This window comes from Aplidium turbinatum, chromosome 2, assembly GCF_918807975.1.
Source record: "Aplidium turbinatum chromosome 2, kaAplTurb1.1, whole genome shotgun sequence".
Classification (NCBI taxonomy): Eukaryota; Metazoa; Chordata; class Ascidiacea; order Aplousobranchia; family Polyclinidae; genus Aplidium; species Aplidium turbinatum.
The window spans coordinates 20741186-20762897 of record NC_137473.1 but is presented as its reverse complement, the minus strand read 5'-3'; the positions used below and the strand labels follow the sequence as shown (position 1 = coordinate 20762897).

At 37.2% G+C, this 21712-nt stretch overlaps 1 protein-coding gene across 1 annotated transcript in view; it reads right to left on the bottom strand.

Moving 5' to 3' along the window:
* The window catches only part of LOC145764984 (uncharacterized), a 92115-nt gene that overhangs the window by 15102 nt on the left and 55301 nt on the right, over window positions 1–21712 (bottom strand). Inside the window, exons 22-35 of the mRNA XM_082576703.1 lie at window positions 17908–18024; window positions 16263–16389; window positions 15360–15542; window positions 14267–14301; window positions 13687–13800; window positions 11571–11672; window positions 10309–10349; window positions 9732–9897; window positions 8655–8706; window positions 8335–8450; window positions 5163–5298; window positions 4847–5039; window positions 2952–3063; window positions 640–697 (exon numbers count right to left, since the gene is read on the bottom strand). Of these exons, the coding sequence (XP_082432829.1) occupies window positions 640–697; window positions 2952–3063; window positions 4847–5039; window positions 5163–5298; window positions 8335–8450; window positions 8655–8706; window positions 9732–9897; window positions 10309–10349; window positions 11571–11672; window positions 13687–13800; window positions 14267–14301; window positions 15360–15542; window positions 16263–16389; window positions 17908–18024 (1552 nt within the window). The remainder of the gene's footprint in view (window positions 1–639; window positions 698–2951; window positions 3064–4846; window positions 5040–5162; window positions 5299–8334; window positions 8451–8654; window positions 8707–9731; window positions 9898–10308; window positions 10350–11570; window positions 11673–13686; window positions 13801–14266; window positions 14302–15359; window positions 15543–16262; window positions 16390–17907; window positions 18025–21712) is intronic.

Below are 21712 nucleotides of genomic sequence, written 5' to 3'. Positions count from 1 at the left end.
CACCGGATTAAAACTGGACTACTACCAACCTACTTTCTTATTTCCAAGCTTGTGGATCAACGTTTCGTCAAAAAAACAGAAGTGCGAACCATACATTGATCCTTCAAAAAATAGAAGTGAAAACTCAACGATCACGTGTGTTTAAAGTGCTGTCGTGGTGCGCAGTGTAAATCATGGCTGTTGTTGGAAATTTTTTTACTGGTTTTTAGCAGAAGCACGTCTTCTTTTTTTAGTTGAACTTCATAACCCTCTGCATTATTACGGACACAGACGATATCGGCTCTTGTAAGATTGTGGATCCAAACTCACAACCCGTGTGTAAGGCACAACGTCAAGTGCAATCAATAAACCAGTACAAGTTGAAGCACTAAAAGCAAAACAGCGTTTGGTTGGCACACTCTAAGACAGATTAGGCTTCTGCATTGTATTACTAGAGTAAAATTGTTATTTGTTTAACATTAAACAAGTTTTAGGCCCAAACCTAATGCCTCTACACTCCACTTAAAAAATCCCCATTGTTGGAGAAGCAACACAACAAAAATTTTAGGCCCATCCGTACTCAGTAGATTTTGGGAGGCACCAAGATGGCATTCTCAAGTCATAACAATGCATTCTCTTTTTGGATTTCATATAACCTACCTATGTGGATGGTCCGTAGCGTTATCTTCACATGAATTCATGAACTCGTCACGAGAATCTGAAAGCAAATAACAAAACTGATGAATATCTGCAACTGCAAAAAGGTTTTTACGTCAATATAATTGATGAAAGAAAATATAGTTATTACTGTCTGAATCCCTAACAGCCTGTTTCACCTACACGGATCATCAGAAGTTCTGAGAAACCTTATTCAAATAGAATCAATTCTATTTGAATTTTGAATCAGATTCTATTTGAATAAGGTTTTTCAGAACTTCTGATGATCCGTGTAGGTGAAACAGGCTGTTAAGAATTCAGAAAGTAATAACTATATTTGATTTAATTCGCTCTGCTTTGCTTTTTTGCTTAGCATTGAGCACTTTTTGTAGTATTAATAGTTTTCATTGTTTTAATTGATGAAAGATATGGCATATGTTTTATAAAAGCAGGCAACATACTTGATTAGCACATACCACTACATGAGGAGACTTTCTGATAAACTCAAGAAAAGATGAATAAACTCATCTTCAAATCAATAGAATTGCACCATAAAATGACTTCAAACAGAAAATGCACTCAGCAAAGTTCCAGTCAACTTAAAAGTTCTTATATATATATAGTTCCATACAGTTCTTAGTAGCAGAGTTCCTATTAGTAAGGTGGTTGGTAAAGATTCAACAACTTTTGCTTAGCCAGGTCAGTTCTTAAATGCTCGTGCATTGTTGTATAGCGTCTTCAACGGTGACTTACACTTACAGGACAGTTTTAACAGAGTTAGTTTCTTGTTATCTTCGTTGCGCTGACCGCTTTTTGTGTATTTTGTTCAGTTACTACTAACATGACATCCTCCAGATGTCATGAAACACTTCGCAAGAAAGGAACATCACGCGTTGCCCTTATTCGTCGACTGGCAGGGACGAGCTGGGGTGCGACAGCAACAACTCTGCGCACCACAACCCTGGCTCTTGTCCATTCCACGGCGGAGTGCTGCACCCCTTTATGGTGTCGTAGTGCTCATACTCACTTGCTCGACAAACCCATCAACGACGCCTAGCGTATTGTATCGGGATGACTGAAACCTACCCCTAGTGAGTTTTTACCAGTTCTTTCAGGCATCGTCCCTTCTGAGATTCGCCGCAGATCTACCACACTCTCCCTGGCTTGCCGATCACTGGAGCCACACCACGTGCTCCAACAGCTACATCACCAGACCGGCAACAAGGAAACGCCTCAAATCAATAAGTCCCTTTGTTGCTCAAGCACAATCCTTGTTGGAGCACAACACCAGTGCCTCATCTTGGATCACTAATACCTGGCAAGAGGAGTGGACACACAACACCTCCAGACCACTTCTTTGTCCCCGACGCTGGACCCACGCCACCAGGAAGGGAGCTCAGCCGATCTGGGTAGACTACGGCTGAACCACCTCTGCATGGGTGTTGGGCGCTTCGCATCCTTGATGCTCAAATAGGGCGTATCAACATCTGTCGTGAATATAATACTCAAGAAAAAATATAACAACACCAGATTCGTTAAACGTGCATCTTTCATGCATCAGAGCAAAGATTGGTAAAGGCCAGTAAAAAAGAACATTTTAGGAAACAACAAAGTAAAAAAAATAAGTGGAATGGGTAAGCAACCTTTTATAGAAAAACATGAGCAATGAGCATAAAAGCCTATTTCGCTCATAATCACTTTAGCAGATTTCTTGAAAACCTGGAAAATTTATGAGAAGAACAAGGCTATAGGTTTCACTACAATAAAAAGTCACAGAAAAAAGTACTGAGAGACGAGGCGAATACAAGATGGCAAAATACTGTCAAAGCTTTCAACGTCATTGTCTTGATGTCCGCTATAGCAGGAAGTCATATAAAGATCATCAACAAAAGCTAATTTATTTTTCAATATGTTGCTGAAGGTCTTTGTTTTACTGAATATTGGGCTTTAATACCACAGGTGTAGGACAGTAGGCAAACCTTTAGTGACGGAGTCACTTTTATTTAAAAAAAAAACTTTTTTAACTACAAGAAACTTGTTTTGTTGCTTAAACATGACCAGGGTAGGCTAGTATACAGTTTCCAGTTTTATTGTATAGATTAATTGTTATTGTTTCATGCTTGTATTTAGCAAATTTTCAATTTGTAATTTGATTTCAATTGATACGTTACGTTGTCTTGATATGTCAAAATATAAAAGTGATAATTTTTATTCTGACCCAAATTAAATTCAAATCATTAAAAAATATTATTTTCAGCGTAACATTCAGTGTATTTATAACCGAAGTATAAGTTCAATTTATTTGAAACGCTTACAGTCCGAAGGCGCATTCAGTAAACGAGATAGCCTCTGGTACTTTTTGTCATCGGTGAATTTCAACGTCCTCATTCGAGGTATAGCCGCTGGAGGTCGCACCAAAGCAGAGACCTGTAATCAACAGTTTGATTTATCGATATAAAAATAATCGACACACATAAGAGCAATAACAATTGAAGAATGACATGTTAGTCAATGTTGCTTTGCACATGCTTGGACACAGATAAATCTATTTATATTTGTATATGGGATAACCCAACAGTAGGTTTTATCGCACTCGTATTGTAAATTCTATAACATTGTCAATGGCACATAGTAATGAAGTAGAATTTAGAATAAATAATTTCAAGTGTAGATTCATAAAGATTTTTTCAATTAGCAAAATATTCATACTAAAAGTGACAATCTAGTGCAGTGGTTCTCAATCTTTTAGACTTACGGCACCTTTCAAAAAGGAAAAATATTTTGTGGCATCCATTGGCAAACCAACGATCTTTTACCTCCAATGCAGTAAGTTGTTGGAACGAACCTTAACCGTTTTGTACCAAAGACTTTAAAATGGTAGTCTATTCATATTTGTCTGTTTGAGTTTGAGCTGTGATGCAGTGTGGCGCAAATTTGCTGATTGTGCCTGCTCTTGAGAAAGGCAGTTAATTATAACACCTTCAAAAATCAACAAAATAATAATATTATAGCTAACATTTCAATTTTACTTGGAAATTGAATGCATATACAACCAAGCAACCACACGGCATTTAACATAATCGATTAAACTTGAACTTCATCTTCAGTGTTATAAACGTAATAACGTTTATAACACTGAAGATGAAGACAGTATAGTTTTCGAAACGTTTGTTTGCTGAACATGAGTTTGGTATCTACATTTTGGGCTCTTTATTTTTTGATTGCATTTGTATAATTTCGGCAATTTGTCCATTCGGCATTTAGTCCTTTCGGCAATTAGTCCTTTCGGCAAAATGAGTTTCGGCAAAATGTCCATTCGGCAAAATGTCTTTCGGCAAAATGGGTTTCGGCAAAATGGGTTTCGGCAAAATGTCTTTCGGCAAAATGTCTTTCGGCAAAATGTCCGGGTACCAATAATACAGAGCTACAATAATACCTGCTACCTGCTACAGTACAGTAACTTTAAAAGGCATGACTCAAGTAAAACAATTATAAAAAAGTACAGTAAACAAAGTAAATGATATAACATTAGATTCCGATAAGAACGCTTGTCTTTTTTTGAAGTTACACAAAAACACGTTATTTTCTCGTCAAGGTGCATTTTCTCATATGTGCCTTTATCTAATAATGTTGCTAAGCTAGTATTGTGCACACGTAATGATGCCGCGGTATGGCTTGTGACAGTTTGGATAGCAGTAAAACAAAATTGGAAAACAGCACAAAAACAAAAAAACTGACAGCAACTAACATGATCCGTCTGTAATTGCCATCAAATTCTTTTATATGTTTTTGATTCCAGTTGATTCAATTGTAATCATCACATACACAAAGCATTTTGATATCTTTGTTTTTTGATTACGTCATTATCGCCTTATGAGATTGTTCAAGATTAAATTGCCTTTTTAATTCTTAACGCAAAATGCTGTTATGCTAAACTTCTCTAAAAAACGGTTAGTAAATTTCAATATACCTGTAGTTTCTTAAGAAGACAGAAGTGGCTAATTTTAAGCCGAACTGCAGCTTGAAGCAAAGTCTGTGGCTTCAGTTAAAAAAAATCTCTACCGCTAGCAACTGCTTGAGTGAGAATACGTGTGAACTGATTAGCCACGTGGAATTGCCTTTTGGCTGCAGTTGAACTTACAATTTTATTGTAATTTGTTATGATATTAAAAGGGCTGCATTCCTGCCGACAATCATCAGATCTCCTTACCAAGTTGTAAGTAGCCAATGGAAGTTCGTTATTCTGCTCCTGTGAAAGGTGGGTCTGAGAGAATTTAGAAGAGGAACATGACGATATTCCTAAGGAGATAGAGGATATGGTTTTTTTCGACGATAAGGGATCACGACGGATCAATCCAGCAGAAGGGGGTGGAACTGCAGGGAGGAAACTCTTTTCAGCAACACTGCAAAAGGTAAAGATGTCAATAAAAATAGAATATTACAAACCAAATTTTCACAGAGTGTTTTAGGCAATCCATAATGATAATTTGCAGTCTCTGGATTCATTTAAAACATTGGAAACAGACCTTGTGTTTGATACTGATGCTGACACTTTGTCGTTGTCCAATCCTAGCAGAGATGAAACCACTCCGAGTGCAAGGTTCTCTACCAAACTATGGGAGCTGTTGGAATTGCGCAATTCTGATTCAATTGTCTTGCCGTCTGTAAAGATAAACTGCAATTACAGATGAATTACGACCAATTAATAGTCTTTTGGCTATGTGAGCTGTATTGTATATTTGCTTTGTTGCGTAGACCACACAGAGTAAAACAAAACCCCTATCCAGCGACAGTAAGCTATAAGTGCATTTAATCAGCGTAATCGTGTCTCATAGGTCGATTCAATTTGGTGTGCACTTTTACTGCAGTTTCTACTTTTAATTTAGACTTTCTTTAAAATACATATACGCTATACAGTAGTAAAGTTTGCAGAATTTAATCCAGAAACTGGGAATAAGTCTGGCAACCTTAATTCTTAAGCTAATGATCAGAATATCAAAAAGCAGAGAAGCAAAAGTGAATGGTTAGATTAAATTATCAGAACACCATGCATTGCATAATTAATATAAACAGAGATCCAGTGAAAGTAACACTTTGACGGTAGTCTTTTATTTCGGCAACAAAGCAAAATGCGAGTAAAATTGACTATTGGCGACACGTTTTTGTAGCAAACACTAGTTCTAGGCAGGGCCTCCGAGAGAAATCAGCACTGGTCGGGAAACAATAGGAAAAATGGGCCCCATAATATTTTTTAGCAAATATACAACTAATTTGTATCTTGCGTTGCATGTTCGTGTTAAGCTGAAATTAGCCTAGCCTACTTTCCTCAGCATGAAAAGAACTTCCTTCAATGTAAAAATCAACAATAATCACTGGATTACACTTGCAGCAAAAATGCCATTGAGGCAAACTATTTTGTCTAGAAAGCTTTGTAAACCACAATACAGGCAACGAAAATAGTTCAACCAAGCTTTTAATTCAGGAGTGTCCAATCTTTTTCCCACACGGAGTTGGCCCGTGGGCTGGACATCCCTGATTTAATTCAACCCTTTTTGGACTTTTTGCAATGCAAAGTTACGGATCACAGCATCAAATAATAAAATTTTGCGACGTTTGAATTGATGCACAACATGTATAGTTAGGCTTTTCAATCCGTTTCGAGTCATAGGCCTACTGGAGCGCAAACTATTCTTTACAAATTTCAGTAATTGCTAAAACCACGTTCTCAAAGCGCAACCGTTGGAGGTAGCTATTGGAACACAAAAAAAATCATAACAAAACTATTTGGAAAAACCTTTCGAAATTTGCAATCAATAATTCCTTGTGTAGAGATTATGGGGTGGTTCGTTCTGGTTTGCAGCTGAAGTTTGCTGTGTGGCTTTCTGTCAAAAGTACCAACTCATCCAAAATGTCTTGAAAAATGTCATTGTTGTAGCCTACAAATGGTTTAAATTTGTCCCACATGCCCGCAACTGCACAACAGACATACGATGAAATTTTCATGGAATTTCAAACTCATCGACGATATGTTTGAGTTTGTTGATACATTTGTCAATTCCAACAACTATCGAATCCTTTACAATGTACGGTAGAATGCATTTCCTTCGAATGATTCAGCTAGTTAAGTGGAGTTATAAAAGCGTTCTGTCCTCAGGAAAAGAAAATCGTTTTCTTTTAAATTTATAATTGCCAAGGCAACTTTAGCTTGCGAGTAGTAGCCTACTCTTCTCAGCTTTCTCTTATATAGATTACATCTTCCTTTAATGTCATTAAATTCATCAGTGAATCTTGTTTAGGACCGTAATCCACATAATGCAAAGCAGCCACAAATTTAAAACTACTAGTTGTAGGCTACTTTAGCATTGACTCAGCTTCCGATCAAGCTCTTGTTGGTTCCAACTTGATGCATTTAAGAAATGTCTTTAGAGCTTCAATTGCAAAAGAGTAATGTAAAGCATTGGGTTTGACTGCACCACGTCTTGATTACCCTCTCGAAGTCAATTTTCTTTGCAAGATGATAGGACAGCTTTCTTTAGATTTTTCAGAATTTTTTCTCTGACTGGGCTATAACTTTAAAGATGCCACAATCTTACAGATAATCAATCAGTCCAAAAATGATAAGACATTTGAACAACGCTGTCTGTAGGCAACATTATGAATTCCAATTAGATTTAGCCAAACAATAACATCCACAAACAAAAAACTCAAATAAAGAAAAAACTCACTATACCTTCCAAAATCACATCATGTAAAGCATGACCACCAAAAGGCTACTTGACCACACGAAAACAGAAGATCTTTTAACTATGACAAAATTACATCCAATTGCAGCAACAATAAAATCAAAAGTTTTAAAACTGTTCGGCCACACAAAAAGATCACAATTCGGAATCAGCAAAGTTTGCACAGAAGGAAAAGTAGAAGAAAAAAGAAAACGCGGCAGACAACCAAAACGATGGCAAGACAACATCCAATCGTGGACCGGACTCAACTTGGCGACAATGGGAGAGCTGGCTCAAAATCGCCACTCTTGGAAGCAAATAACTCATGATGATGCGCAATCTGCTGCAGGCAGAGATGACGACTGATGATGATCCATAAACAAAAAATATACAGGATTTACTTTCTTTAATCGTGCTTGGACTGATACCTTTAACTTTCCCAGATAACTTATGTTGGATACAACATCCTATGCCTGGCCAACGCAGATTTTGAAGTTAAGGTTCAGGTGTCAAGCAAAAGTAGTTCCCGCTTAGCTAAAACAGCACCAGTTTTCAAGTTGAAACTATCAATACAATCGAAACCGTTCAGTGATACAGAAATCATTTCAGCTTCAGATTTTACGTCTTGAAGCTGTTAGTGTTCAACATCGCCTACCATAACACGAAAATGATTTGTTCTTGATGAGAAGCATCGAGAGTGACATTTACAATGAGTGAGAAATACTTGGAACTACGCACTTCATTTAAGAATTTGTTGATTATTTAGTTGGTACGTACATTTTTACTTTAGTGCTAAAAATGGGCCCCCCTCAAAAGTGCAAAAACAAAAAACTACTCGTTTTTCCTTTACAATGTTTTGCTAGGGGGGAAACTGGCCCGACTTCCCCCCCCTCTCGGAGCCACTGGTTCTAGGGCTCCAAATTTTAAAATCACCAAATTTTGAGTAGGATAAATACAAGGACTGAACCTTTCTTACCAAGCTTTTCCGTCTGTTGGTCTGCAACTGATTGCACAATTTGTGAAGCAATATTTTCTAGTATTGGTTGAGATTCTTTGTTTACCTTTTTATCTTCAGTTGGCAATTGCTTCACCCTGCCATAAATTGTGAAACTTCAAGGCAAATAAGATGTGCAACGTTAAGTACCACTAGTGTAAAAGTGATTCCGTTTATACGGATGGCCTGTTTTGGTAAGATTAGCATTGGAAAATTTCTTGGATAAGAAAAAACGCAGTATTAGTGGATATAGATCTACTCGTAATGCTGCAACAAATAGTTTACAAATAAAATAACATTACCTATCTACTCTTCTGCCTCTTTTGCTCTTCTCGCTGGTGATCGGGTGCAGCACTGCATATAATATATACTTGTGTTATTATCCTAATTTCTTAAATGGCTAGTGTATCACACTGAACCCTGATTTTGCAAGATTGCAACGACCTTACTAAAAAGTTGCGCTTTATCACTAAGCACGCAGCTACTGAGCTTTTAAATGTCAACTGCATCTCAAATGATATTTTTGTTATAAATGAAATTTCCAGACAACACAATTAATTCTTATTATAACACAATGACTATAATGACATGCTAAAGGTAAACAAAGTCGTAGCTGTAATAAACAAGTCATGCATGTGTCATGATTTTGTTGTGTTTAACCATCTTCAAACCATGCGAGGGAGCACACAACTAAAAATCATAAACGAGATCTAATAAAACTACCAAATTTTATAATTTTTGTTCAAACCACAAACAAAAATCAACTGGGAACTAGGTACGGTAATTTATAAACTATGTGAACAGTTTCACTCTGTTTTTTTTTTATAAACTATGCTTATAAATAAGATTCCGCTGCCTCTTTTAGCTACTCCTAATTTATTTGAAGTCCGAAATAAGTCCGAAAGTTAAACTTTCTTACTGACAAGTCAAAACCGCCGCACTTAGAATCGCAATGATAACAGCACGGAAGACTAATTTGCATAACAACAACTATATCAAATCCAATTTTTTGGTTGAATTGAATCGGCAAAGGCAAGCTGGCAAACACACAAAACTATGAAATGATTTGGAAAAATTACTTGAAAAACGTCAATGATAAATTGTTTGGTCATAGAATTTCAAGTTAGTGTCTGAAATAAGGCTGCTATAGTCACATTTTGATATAATTACAGTATTTCTAACCCAACGTGAATCAAAAGGGGGCAATTTTATACACTAGTAGGAAAGGAAGCGGTTTGTTCACCAGTTCGATACATTCATTCTGTTTAGCATGCTTAACAGGAAAGTGATCGTTTCATCATTGGGCTATGTCGAAATTGTTGATAGAAGCTCTGTGGAAGATTGTGCTGTTATTTTTTTATTAATTTGTATAAACTTACATTGATCTTTCCAACTTATAAATGAAGATCGGTATTGGCCTTTCCTTCCTTTTTTGTTATATCCCTTTATTTTGTTTTGAAGGGTTGTCGCGTTCATAGGGGCAGCAATGTTGTTATTTCCGTCGCTTTTATAGCGTCTGTTATCGTCATGGTCGCCGAGATGAGTCTTGAAAAAAAAATATGGAAAAAATGTATAAAAGCTATGTAGCCTACTACTGTACGACGCTATTTATTTCAGTTGAAAGAAAATAATTAAATAATAATTTTATTTATTTAATTTATTTTCTGGAAAAGATATCTGCATAAATGTACAATGTACATACAAACACTTGTGAAGTAAACAACGATCATGTTGCACAAAAGCGAAACTCCTTCTATTGCAAATATTTAGCATTTTGACGACACAACTACGATAAACACTTGAACAGTAAAAATCACGAGTGGCACTTTCCAAGTTTGTGCTAATTAGAACACTGCTGAGGAATTTTTGATGAGGTGTTATGGTAGTAAAAACTAGTTTGTACAGTTCATAACCGGTTTTAGAAATTAAATTCTCGATTAAGCGATAACTACTCACCTGTTTTGAGGACTTGGACTTAGAGGTTGTCTCAGAAAATTCTGTAATAAACCTTACAGTTACGCTTGCTGAGTGCACGGTGTACGCTTGAACAGTGCAAGTGGTTCATGATATCATATAAATTTGTTGTTATAATTATTTTCGTAGCTAGCGAGCTGCGAGTTTATTTAGGTAGGCACTTCAACATATTCTTCTGTGCCAAAGCAGTAACGCAATCATGCGTGACATATGACATCACAGTCATGTGACTCAGCAAGTTAAGTGAACGAATCACCACCAACAGCGTGGTCAACGGCTCAGGGCGAGGGAACAGTTATTTCGATGGTATGGGTTCGATTCCCACCAGCTGCCATTATTTTTTCTTCTGCTGTAACTGAACTGAGTGCAAGAAAGATCTGATTGCAGTCAGTTGAGTTCACAAAGGAAATTGCCTTCCCTTTCTAAACCACAATCACAATCTGGCGCTAAAAAGTCAAGTGATTCTGTGATGTCACATAAGTCACACATGAGTGCGTTACTGCTTTGGCACAGACGAATACGTTAAAGTGCCTACCGTTTATTTACAAAATGCATTTTTTCCGCAAAGCATTATCAAATCTAATAAAATCTCGAATGAACAATGCGTAGGCTACTGTGTTCATAAATTATGATTCGTGCGTTAAAACAGATTCAGCATCCTTGAACTTTGGTTTTGCGCAAAATCTTTTTTCCATTGGATACTCCGCGAAAATTTTCTTCATTTGCTGTTTCCTTGACATATGATCGAGTATTTTCGTGTGATGCATTATTGCTGACATGTAACAAGAACTGAGATATGCAACGTGAGCTGTGTGAGCTCAGCGATAGCGTCCATGGAAGCTCATGTTCTTCTGTCCGGAACCGATAGTTGCTAACATAATGTACGGCCAACATTTGAAATAAGTCGAAACAAAAGTGACATCTCGTACAGCTATTAAGACGATTGATATTACTGCCTTCAAGCTCGCGTACCTGCTCTGCAGAAAATTCTGTCTTGCCATTCGGAATCATAGTGTTCACTACCAGTAAATTGTAATTGCCATAAGCCATTATATACTATTTTACCTATATTTTTAATATTTTTACTGCAACTAAAACAAGCATTGTCACAAGGGCTTTAGATAGTAGATAGATATAGTGTATTAGTGTATATAGATATAGTGTATTAGTGTATAGACAGATAGTAAAGCGCATGCTTTGAAAGCGACAGTAAATTGTCAACTTTCAGTAGCGACAGCACACACCGTTTTTTCTTGTAAACTTTTCGACTACTTGCATAGTCACGTGTTCGGCTAAGGCACTTGTCGCAGAGACAATTGATGAATGTTCACTCAGTTGCAGCGTTCCTGCAATAAAAAGGTGGCCCAGTTACACAGAAATTGACAGCAAATCTTTCATCTTCGAAAACATTGAATGACAAGCTTGAATTAGTCTATAAATGTTCTTAAAAATGAAAATTTTTGTGAACAAACTTTTATTGATATTTCTGAATTAGCGTAGCCTACTTTGTTATAGTAGCCTACTGTTTCCATTTTGTAACCAGAGTGATTGTAACAATCGATAACCGTGGTCTAGCCAGTGGGCTTGATTCCAAGCTGATATTTTGAAAACGTTTAGTTTGTATAACTTAGCTGACAGCATATTATTGACTGTACACACAGCCAACAAAGTTATACTGTACGCATTAGTCTACTATATTTTGTAATTCGTCACAGTTGCATATTGCTACTCATAGTTTAGGCTATTTAAAACATTTGATGGTTTCTCCTGAAATGCCTGCTGGTATTAGAATCTAAAAAGAAGTGGGCCACTGTAGGTACGTTTTCGTCCCTTAAGACAAATATTTAGTTGAGTCACTACACACAAACAGTGACAGTGAGTTACTATTACTAGTGTATATTCTACAATATACATACAAACCAGTGGAAAAAAGTTATAATAAATACAACCTTTCACCCAAACTGTGTGCAATGGCTGCTGTTCAAATAGCTGATGCAATTTTCAGAGTTGCTATATCAACGTTGGGCTATAGCAAGATAAATCAGTCAGTGCAATAATATTTGTAGACCACCTTTTGCTTGTTGGTTAAATCTCTCAATGATATAGTAGGTAGGAAACTGTGGATATTGTAGATAGAAGGGTTATAGATATATATTCGAGGGTTTAATATTTGTAAAAGCGAACACTTTCTACGTTTAACCTTTTGCTTCTCAGTGTTTCTCGCAAGTTAAATGCTCAGCATCAGAGAGTGGTTTTGTTAAGAATAAATCGGCTGTTTTGTTCTCTTATTTACAAAGTCCGTAAAAAACTGTAGGCTACTGTGTGTAAAAAAACATCTGTCTATCTTTCAAAAATTAATAGGAAAAGTTTTTCGATCCTCAGCTAGATATCGCAATTTTGCAATGGTAGACTACCTTTAAAAGGCAATTTCGCTTTTTTTTAAATTCTATTCTACTCCAGCCGGCAACTCAAGAGTAGGCAAACCAAATAGTTTTCGTATTGGTATTAGGTATTCGTAATACTCTCGATTTTTTCTCAAACAATTCGTTACTCCACATCCAATTTTTTTGCCACATACGGTAGACTACTACGACAAAACTATCAATTTCCTAATTTCAATTTAGACAAAATAAGGTGAATTGATTAAGGTGACGAAGAAAAATAGGTTTTAAGTACTGTATTAAAAAAGATTAAACATATAAACAAATCTTGTGAAATCAAGGTAACGGAGTGGTTGACTCCAAACTGTCTTTGCATATACCCGAATGAATGCAATGACCGAACCGTGGTTTCAACATTTGTGTTGATTGTGTGATTCATAAAAGCAAAATAATCTAACTCATCAATTTGGAAATACTTTTCGTATAACAATCCAATTAAAATGTTAAGAATTTGTTAAATGAGGAAATGTGATTAAAACAAGCAATCTTAATTGCAGGTTTATAAACATGCGTTGATCAGTATAGAAGTCTCTTTGTGGTTTTTTGTTGATCTGTATTAAAAATACAATTTTAGTAAAGAGGTTACTTTCTTCAACCACAGACATATACAACCAAGCAACCACACGGCATTTAACATAATCCATTAAAATTAAACATAAACTATAAGTTACAAACGTTTTCGGCCATACACACGTTAGCCCTTATCAACTAACAAAAATAACAGCCCTTATCAAGTAACAAATATTATTTTTGTTACTTGATAAAGGCTAACGTATGTATGGCCGAAAACGTTTGTAGCTTATAGTTTATGTTTAATGGATTATGTTAAATGCCGTGTGGTTGCTTGGTTGTATATGTCTGTATTAAAAAATCCACAAATTTGAGTTTGAAAAACGTACGACGAAGGATTTATGCAAACCTGAGCTATTGACCGATAGATGTCCTAAAATCTGGTGCATGAGGTTTTCCGCAATTGCGCTGGTTGCGGAACTCATTGTTGATTGATCGCTTGACGACCAAGGAATCGCTCCTTCTGTGAGGATAAATGCCATACGTCAGTTAGGAAATAAAATTTTGCAATGGTAAATAAAACCAAGTGGAAGTGAATGAAACTTTTGCCACAGTGAAAGAAAGAAAAAGAGAAATTATTTTTAGTTTATTTTTCATACGACGGCAAAAATCGGTGCTGATAAGTTTATTTAATTGTCAAGCTTTAAGTTCTTAATGCTATGAGTCATTTTGTTTTATCACCAAGACAGAAGTGATCTTTAAATGTTAAGGAGAATCAAATCTTTAAAAAAAGATCCATATGTTTATGCCTACCACATAACCTACATATCAGATGCCGGACAGATAGAAGTTTAAGTTTGGTTTTATTGATGAGATTAGCTATTACAAATGAGCAACTAATGGTGTGAACTAAACATTTTAATTTTTGTGATTTTGTCTGACTTAGCATTCTAAATTACGTTAGGTACATTCATTAAAAGATAACTTACTAGCTTTGCTTGTTTGATGTGACGCATTCGATGAACTGAAAGGTAACATTACAAACTGAGCTATAGCAGTAACAGCCGTGCAGCCAAGTAACCAAGTCCAATTCTAACAAAATATCTTACATCTACAGTAATAGTTTGTACAGTAGTATAAGTTTGTTAAAAATATTTTGTTATTTTGTTTTAAAAACATATTCACGTATCAAGTAGGCCTACGTTGACAACAAATAAATGAATACAAACATTTAAGCACAAACCAACATTATAGGCTTACTTATTGAACTGCATAAAGCGAAATGAGATGACGCACGTTATTTCACAACCAACACAATTGTTTCTATCAAACATTGTTGTTTTATTTTGCCAGTTTGATTAAGACATTTTCATTTTATACACTATCGGAAGCATTGCACGTAGGCTTACACCTGTTCAAAAATTTTCAAATTTCAAACCATTTTGCTGTCAAATAATGGGATATCCTGCCTCAAGAGCAGGGAGCAGGGGTGTTTTCCTAGAATATTATTTGGAGGGGGGGGACTATTAACACCTAGTTGTGTTGTTATAGGTATAGTGCTAGTGCATTTAATCAAGTAGGCTACAAGTAATCGGTGTAAGCTAGCCGACAATCTTCCCCTCTTTTAACATGAAACACCGTTAGTAAAAACATTTACCAATAGACAAAAGTAAGAAAGTTCATTTTTGGTGTGTAAAAACAGCAATGTAGAGGAAACAACAGACAAGCAAAACATACACACAAAGAAGACAACGCACTAGAAGATTTCACAATTGTGAGCTATCCGTAAGGCATCGGATGAAAGCGTTTTTAGTTGAAATAAAAAATTCCACTATCAAGAATCAAGATCATGGCTTGGACCTACAGGTCAAAAATGGGTGATTTTGACAAAAATAGAAATGTTTTAGCTTTTTGAGGCAGGGTAACCTACTAACCTATCCCATCATTTGAGAGCAAAATGGTTGTCATTTTCGGGATTCACGTGGTCAAACTCATGGGAAACAATGCGAAAAGCTGAAACATTTGAAAATTTTTGATTTTTGAGCAGGTCTAATTGTAGGCTGTGTATTAGTACATTGATACCTTTCGTGCGTATCGATAAGATCGGAGACAATTTCTCGAACTTCTTGTTTCAGTTGTGAACTATCAACATCGCTCAATCGCGTGATGGCTTGTTCTTCGATTCTTTCAAGTACTTTATTGGATATTGCTTCCGTGACAACTTGGCTAGCTGCAGCATTTAAAGCTGCTTCGAGTTCACATATTCTTTAAATACATAAACAGGGTTGTACTGGAGATTTATATAAAAAAAGTAATTATCGTATCGATATCTCAGAATCTATGGCCTTAAATATTTGGTATTGAGTGGTGACATTATTTTGGCAAATATCGAAAAAAGTGACAAAAAAAAATAACCGTTTTCTAACATTTAAGTTTAGTGCTTTTGAATGGATACAAGAAACAAAATTTTGATTTCAAATTTTCAAGCTATGGCGTCACAGTTGTCATATGGCAGCAGCCTATTGAGTAAATATGGGTACGTTTGTTCATTGTCTTTGCCTATCGAAATCTTGTTTATTGATTTACTTAAAAAAAAGCAAATTGCGACTTCGGGCAAAAACAATCTGATACCACAAACTGCATTGTCGTTTTTCATAAAATTTCTTGTTTGCTTCTGAAATGACATTTTCAAATGGCCTATCAAAAACATACTCATACATTCCACTGAACAAGTGAGTGGAAAAGGTGCTGAAGTTGCGAAAAACATTGATTGTGAAAATTTAAAGTAATTTTAGAGATAGCCTAAACTAAAAGTAAAAGAAAATCTCAAACTTTAATTATACGATTAGTCTTCGAACATATTGTTGCTTTTGAAAATCAAAGCTTAGAATTAAAAAAGTTTTGTTAAATCTCCACCTCCCCCTTCCTCCCTTGGCAAGAAACGAACGATTTTCATTTTCAATGTTTTCTGATTTACAAACTTACCCTTTTTGTTTCAGTGACAATCGCCCAAAGTCACTATGGAGCAGATTGATTGCAGCACTTATGCTTGCATTTTGAGCAGGGGTTTCAAGGTCATCAATTGAGTTTATAGCATCCTCGTTTTCTGGAACTGAAACAAACAAAGCTGACATTGTCAACTTTCCGAGCAGAATAACCCCGGTATTTATGTAAATAACTAATTTTGTAAAAGTATTGTGACGCCATAATGTCAATTTTAACTGCATTATTTCATCAGTTTGAATGTCGAAAATTTCTTGCTGCATGATTGCATTAACTACAATTTGTTAGTGTAGCCTAGTGGCTGCTGTAACGACGGTATTTTTTCTCAAGATAGCAGAGAAGCACTGCGAATGCCCCAGTCGTACTTTCGCTTCTTGCTTCTTTCCAATTTGTAGTGAAAAAGATTAATAGTTTTTAGAGATTTGATAGAAACACTGGAGTGTAAGAACAAAATTTTACCATGAACTTATTTTCCATGATAACGTTGACATGGCAGTGTCACAAGGAACATGAATAGGGCTTTCCAGTGTCAGTTTAAGGCAAAAGTTAGCGCGTAGAGGTAGCTGTAGAGCGCTACTTTTAGTTCGAGTAGCGGTAGCAGTATCGCGTTACTTTTCATTGACTAGTAGCGAGTAGGCCTAGTGGTAACTGCGCTACTGCTAATGAAAATGGAGGATGTAAGTGGCGATGCCACAATTACAATATTTTGAAAGTGGCGGATGCCCTTCTCTGCTTATTTTGCATTATTTTGACGTGGTCCGAAGCTGAAATGATGTAAAATTATAATTTCTACTATCTAGTTTATGATTTAAGCTCAGTGGATCAGACATTGGATTATGCAATGATTTTCAAAGTGTGTTTCGACGTAGCGCTAGCACAGTGTGTCTGATGATATTGCTACACTTCGTTTGAGCAAAACAGGAGCAAATTTTGAGAAAGGTTGCGTTTAAACTTGCCCTTAGAAAAGTCTTGGAGGACTCTTATTTTCACAGGACTGAAATGCAATAACTCACCAGAGATAAGGAGAAGAATAGCGCTGGGAAGAAATGCATTTTTTGGAATCAATAGCATTTGGAAGAGCAAGGATATAAAATTAGAAACAAAAAAGAAGCTAATCAATGATATTATGTACCCAATTGCAACTTACGGATGCGAAACATGGACAATGAACAAAACAGACAGAAGAAAGATTGACGCATTTGAATTACTGCGTGTTCCTTGGACAGCCAAAGTAACAAATGAGAAAATTCTCGAACAAATTAAACCGGACATATCCCTAGAAGCTAGAATCGTCAGGCAGAAACTTTCATATTTTGGTCACATAATGAGAAGCAAATCAATGGAAAAAGACATCATGCTTGGTTTGGTCAGCGGAGGAAGAGGAAGGGGGCGCCCAAAAACAAGATGGCTTGACACAATTGTAAATGACAGTGGTATGGGAGTGCATGAATTGAAGGAGGCTGCGTGGGATCGAGAAATGTGGAGAAAGATGACGTATAGAGTGACCGAGAGTCGTAAACGACTGAAAGGATAAAGAAGAAGAAAAGGCATCTTCAACTGAAAGTGAAATACTGTCATTGTAAATTGTTTTGAAACACGATCTTACGAAGAGAAGCACATATCTTACCTGTATCCAACTTCGTTTGTTGATTGTCTAGCAACCGTTGCAATATGCTTTCGGCAAGCGCCCCAGCGGCAGAGTTGATGGTAGAGCGATCGCTAGATGACAGTAAAGAAGAAGGATCTGTAAGACATATTTGGTCACAGCGGTAAACCATAATCTCTTCGTGGGAAAATTGTAACATAAGATTCCCGAATCCGTTCGTCTGTATGAATCGACCGAAAAAGAAACACTCCTTGAAACGTCTATTCAATAAGTGTATTCCTGTAAAATTAGCCCGCGGCTATCGAAATCGAGATGCAACGCCGTACACCTCTAAAAACTGTCACTACGATACAGATTACTTGGATAAAAGACGGAACTTTTGTCCAGTTAGCAAGCACTAAGCAAACAGTTAAATGTGCGGCCAACTTTCAAACAATCATTTTACGAATGACCAGAATAGATAGCAATATCTCAAACTCACATATGCAGTACTGTGACGCAATAATGAAAGACAATTATGAAGTCATTCAAACAGGTGTTTAAAGCTGATGTAATATTTCCTGTTTAAACAGGTTTCAAACTGAAACAGGCCCAAACAGGTCCAAACAGGTTTGACACAAGTCATGAACGATGGTGCAATTTTGGCACATTTTCTAGCAACTTCCATGACGTAATATTCAGTAGACTTGAACGGTTTTTTATATGACGTTTGATTAGGTGAACCATTGTCTGGAACATAGCGGCCCCTAGTTATGACAGTTTGACATGGCATAACTAAAAAAGAATTGACGACAATTGTGAGCCAATGAATAAAAACACATGATACACAAATTGTTTGAATCACTCACGTTTAAGTTAATACGCAAATACAAAGGGCATGCAAAGAATGAACAGCAATAAGAATAAACACGACGATACATGAAATTGGTACCATAGGTACACACTAAAATGACGCTATATACAATGGTTGCGATAATAACCGACTGTTCCGGGCTCAGACAAGGGTCGGCCACCGCAGACAAAACCAGGCTCAAACCCTAACACTTAGGTGTTCTTTACGGGGGCGAGGCACGAAATATTCCTCAACACATAGTATACTTTCACTTTCCCCGTACTCTCATCATAGTTGCAGACGGCAACTTTAGCTCTACGAACCACAGGCTTCCCTTTCCTAATTTGTGGAACTACCTCATGCACCCTCCCAAGTTGATACTTCCAACGTTTACCAATGTCCTGGAGAGAACCCACCACTACAAGTTGACCAGGCTCCAAATTCTCGGCCATTTTTAACCATTTTTTCCGACCCTGAAGCCCTGGCAAGTAAAAATCGATCCACTTACTCCAAAACTGCTGAGAAAGTGACAAATTGAACCGATAATCCCTTTTTAGTTGGTCACGATCATGTGGTTGCCCAACAGCACAGTATGGGTCTAAGTATGGGGTCAAAAGTGAGGCAGGGGTGATGACAGTAAAATCCCTAAGGTCGTCACTCAAAGGTACCAAAGGGCGTTCGTTCACGATCCGAACAGCACTGCTGGTGTACGTAAGCAGTTCAATAAAATTGGGCTTACGTAGTGAAGAGTCCAAAATGTGAAAAAAGTACTTGGTCATATCGGCCACGAAACCAAATCTACTCAGCCGAAATCTAGCCAAGAGATCTGCCAGAAGGTTTAACAAGTCAGGACACGAAAACACTACATCATTAACACAAGTTCCTCGAAATTCAGACTTGCCATCGTAAACAATACGCTTTTTTAATTGTGACGTCACAAAGTATGGTAAATACCAGTGAAATCCTTTTACATTTTCTGCTTCACCAGCACGCTCAATATAGCCATTAGATTTAAGATCCTTCATGGTGTCAGTAAGGAAATCACAAAGTTCAGGTTGTTTTAAAGCCTTCTTCCTTAAAGCAGCAGCTCTATCTGACGCCAACACAAGATTGTTAGGTAAATCAATATCTTCCTTCAACGGTACAGGTATCTCAAATCGACCATCTTTCAACTCAATATTCGGTTCAACAAGTTCTCTAGCCAAATTATCATTGCGAGACAATTCACAGGTTTCATTTTGCAAGGTCAAATCCTGAATGACTTTATTCAGGTCTGCTATTTCCATATCACGAGACTCAATTTTACGCTGAAAGCCAGAGATGACATCCGACTCAGAAGACGTCTGCACTCTGCACACGTTAGCAACGCTTTCATCTAAGGGTGACTTACCACCACAAGCCAACCAGCCGAGAGGAGTGAGTAAAGCATGCGGTTCACTACGATTTTCACCAACACGCTCCTCTTTGGCCCACATCAAAATAAGCGTTGTCGTTGCCAATCAGTACATCCACAGTACTACAATCATTCAAATGAAACATATTCACGTCATGAAAATGACGGAAACCATTTAAATCTTGTTTATGCGGTAAAGTTTTAACATCGTCAGCCCAAGCTGGGTTAACCACCGAAGTTATATCACAAAACAGTTCATCTGTCTCTAACGACTGGATGTTGAGTTTAACAAGGTTAGCACAAGTAGGTTTCTGACCAGCCAGGGCTTTAAACGACGCTTTATCGTACGGTTTAAGACCAAGTTCGCACACCAAATCACTCGAAACAAACGTCAACTGCGAACCAGGATCATGCTGACAATACACCAACTTCGATTTGCCAGTCATTGGATTCAAAACACGAGCAGCAGTAACGCGGTTAAAAGCTGCTTTAACATTTCCAATCTTAACATTACGCACAGGAACTCTGGCACGAGCATCATCTTTCCCAACCGAATCCAGAGAATCACGTGACGTCACATAAAAATCATGCAGAAGAAAATAGTGTTTCCTATCGCTGTTAGGCCCACACTTACGACAGTTATTTGCATGAACGCAATCCCTAACCATATGCTGGCGCAAACAATTCAAGCATTTGCCAGCTTTCACAATGACATCTCTCCGATCTTTAGGTGTCAAGCGCAAAAATTCTTTACAATTAGACAAAAAATGATATTCAACTTGACCACGTGACGAACAACAAATACATGCCGGCAGGTCTTTACGTCTAGCCTCACCACCGCGCGGTGCGCCAACAACAGTCGAGTACTGCGAACTCCCTGACATCACATCATCATGGGGTTTTACGGACGTCTGCCTAACCGGACATGAAGGCAATTTTCCTTTGCCAAACTTTTTAAAATGCTGCGACTCACCAGAATCGCCCATTAGCATAATGCTAAAATCAGTCGACTTACGCGTTTCTTCTCGAACTACAAATTCAAACAAACTCTGAAAAGTAGGTTCCTCAGTGCTACCATACTGATCACCTAAAAAGTCAAGATAACGCTGCTTAGCGTCAAACGGGAGTCGCTTAGCCAAATCCAAAACAAAACGTCCTTCTAATTTATCACGCTGACCATAAGCTTGCGCGTAAAGCAGACACTGCGACAATTCATCTTTAAACTCTTTCAAATCACTGGAAGAGATTGAATTCAATTTGTTACCATAACGATACTTTCTAATTTCCGGTTCGGCGAAAAGACCTCCACGAACTCCAAAACGTTGGGACAAGCGAGCTAACGACATTTCTATTCTGTCTTCCTCTGACAAGCCAGGAGTGTCAGAAACCAAATTAGCAATCGTTTGCGCAGCTGTTCTAACACAAGCTGCTTGTAACAAAGTCAAACGAGTTCCTTTAAAGGGCGAAGCTGCCATTAAGGCCGTAACACGATTTTTAAAGAAGATAAATGGCATATTGTTACCATCGTAACCAATCAAGGCCGCCTTATCGAAGAACGTCCTACTATTTTGGTATTCAAAAAAGCAATCCTGTTGTTGAGA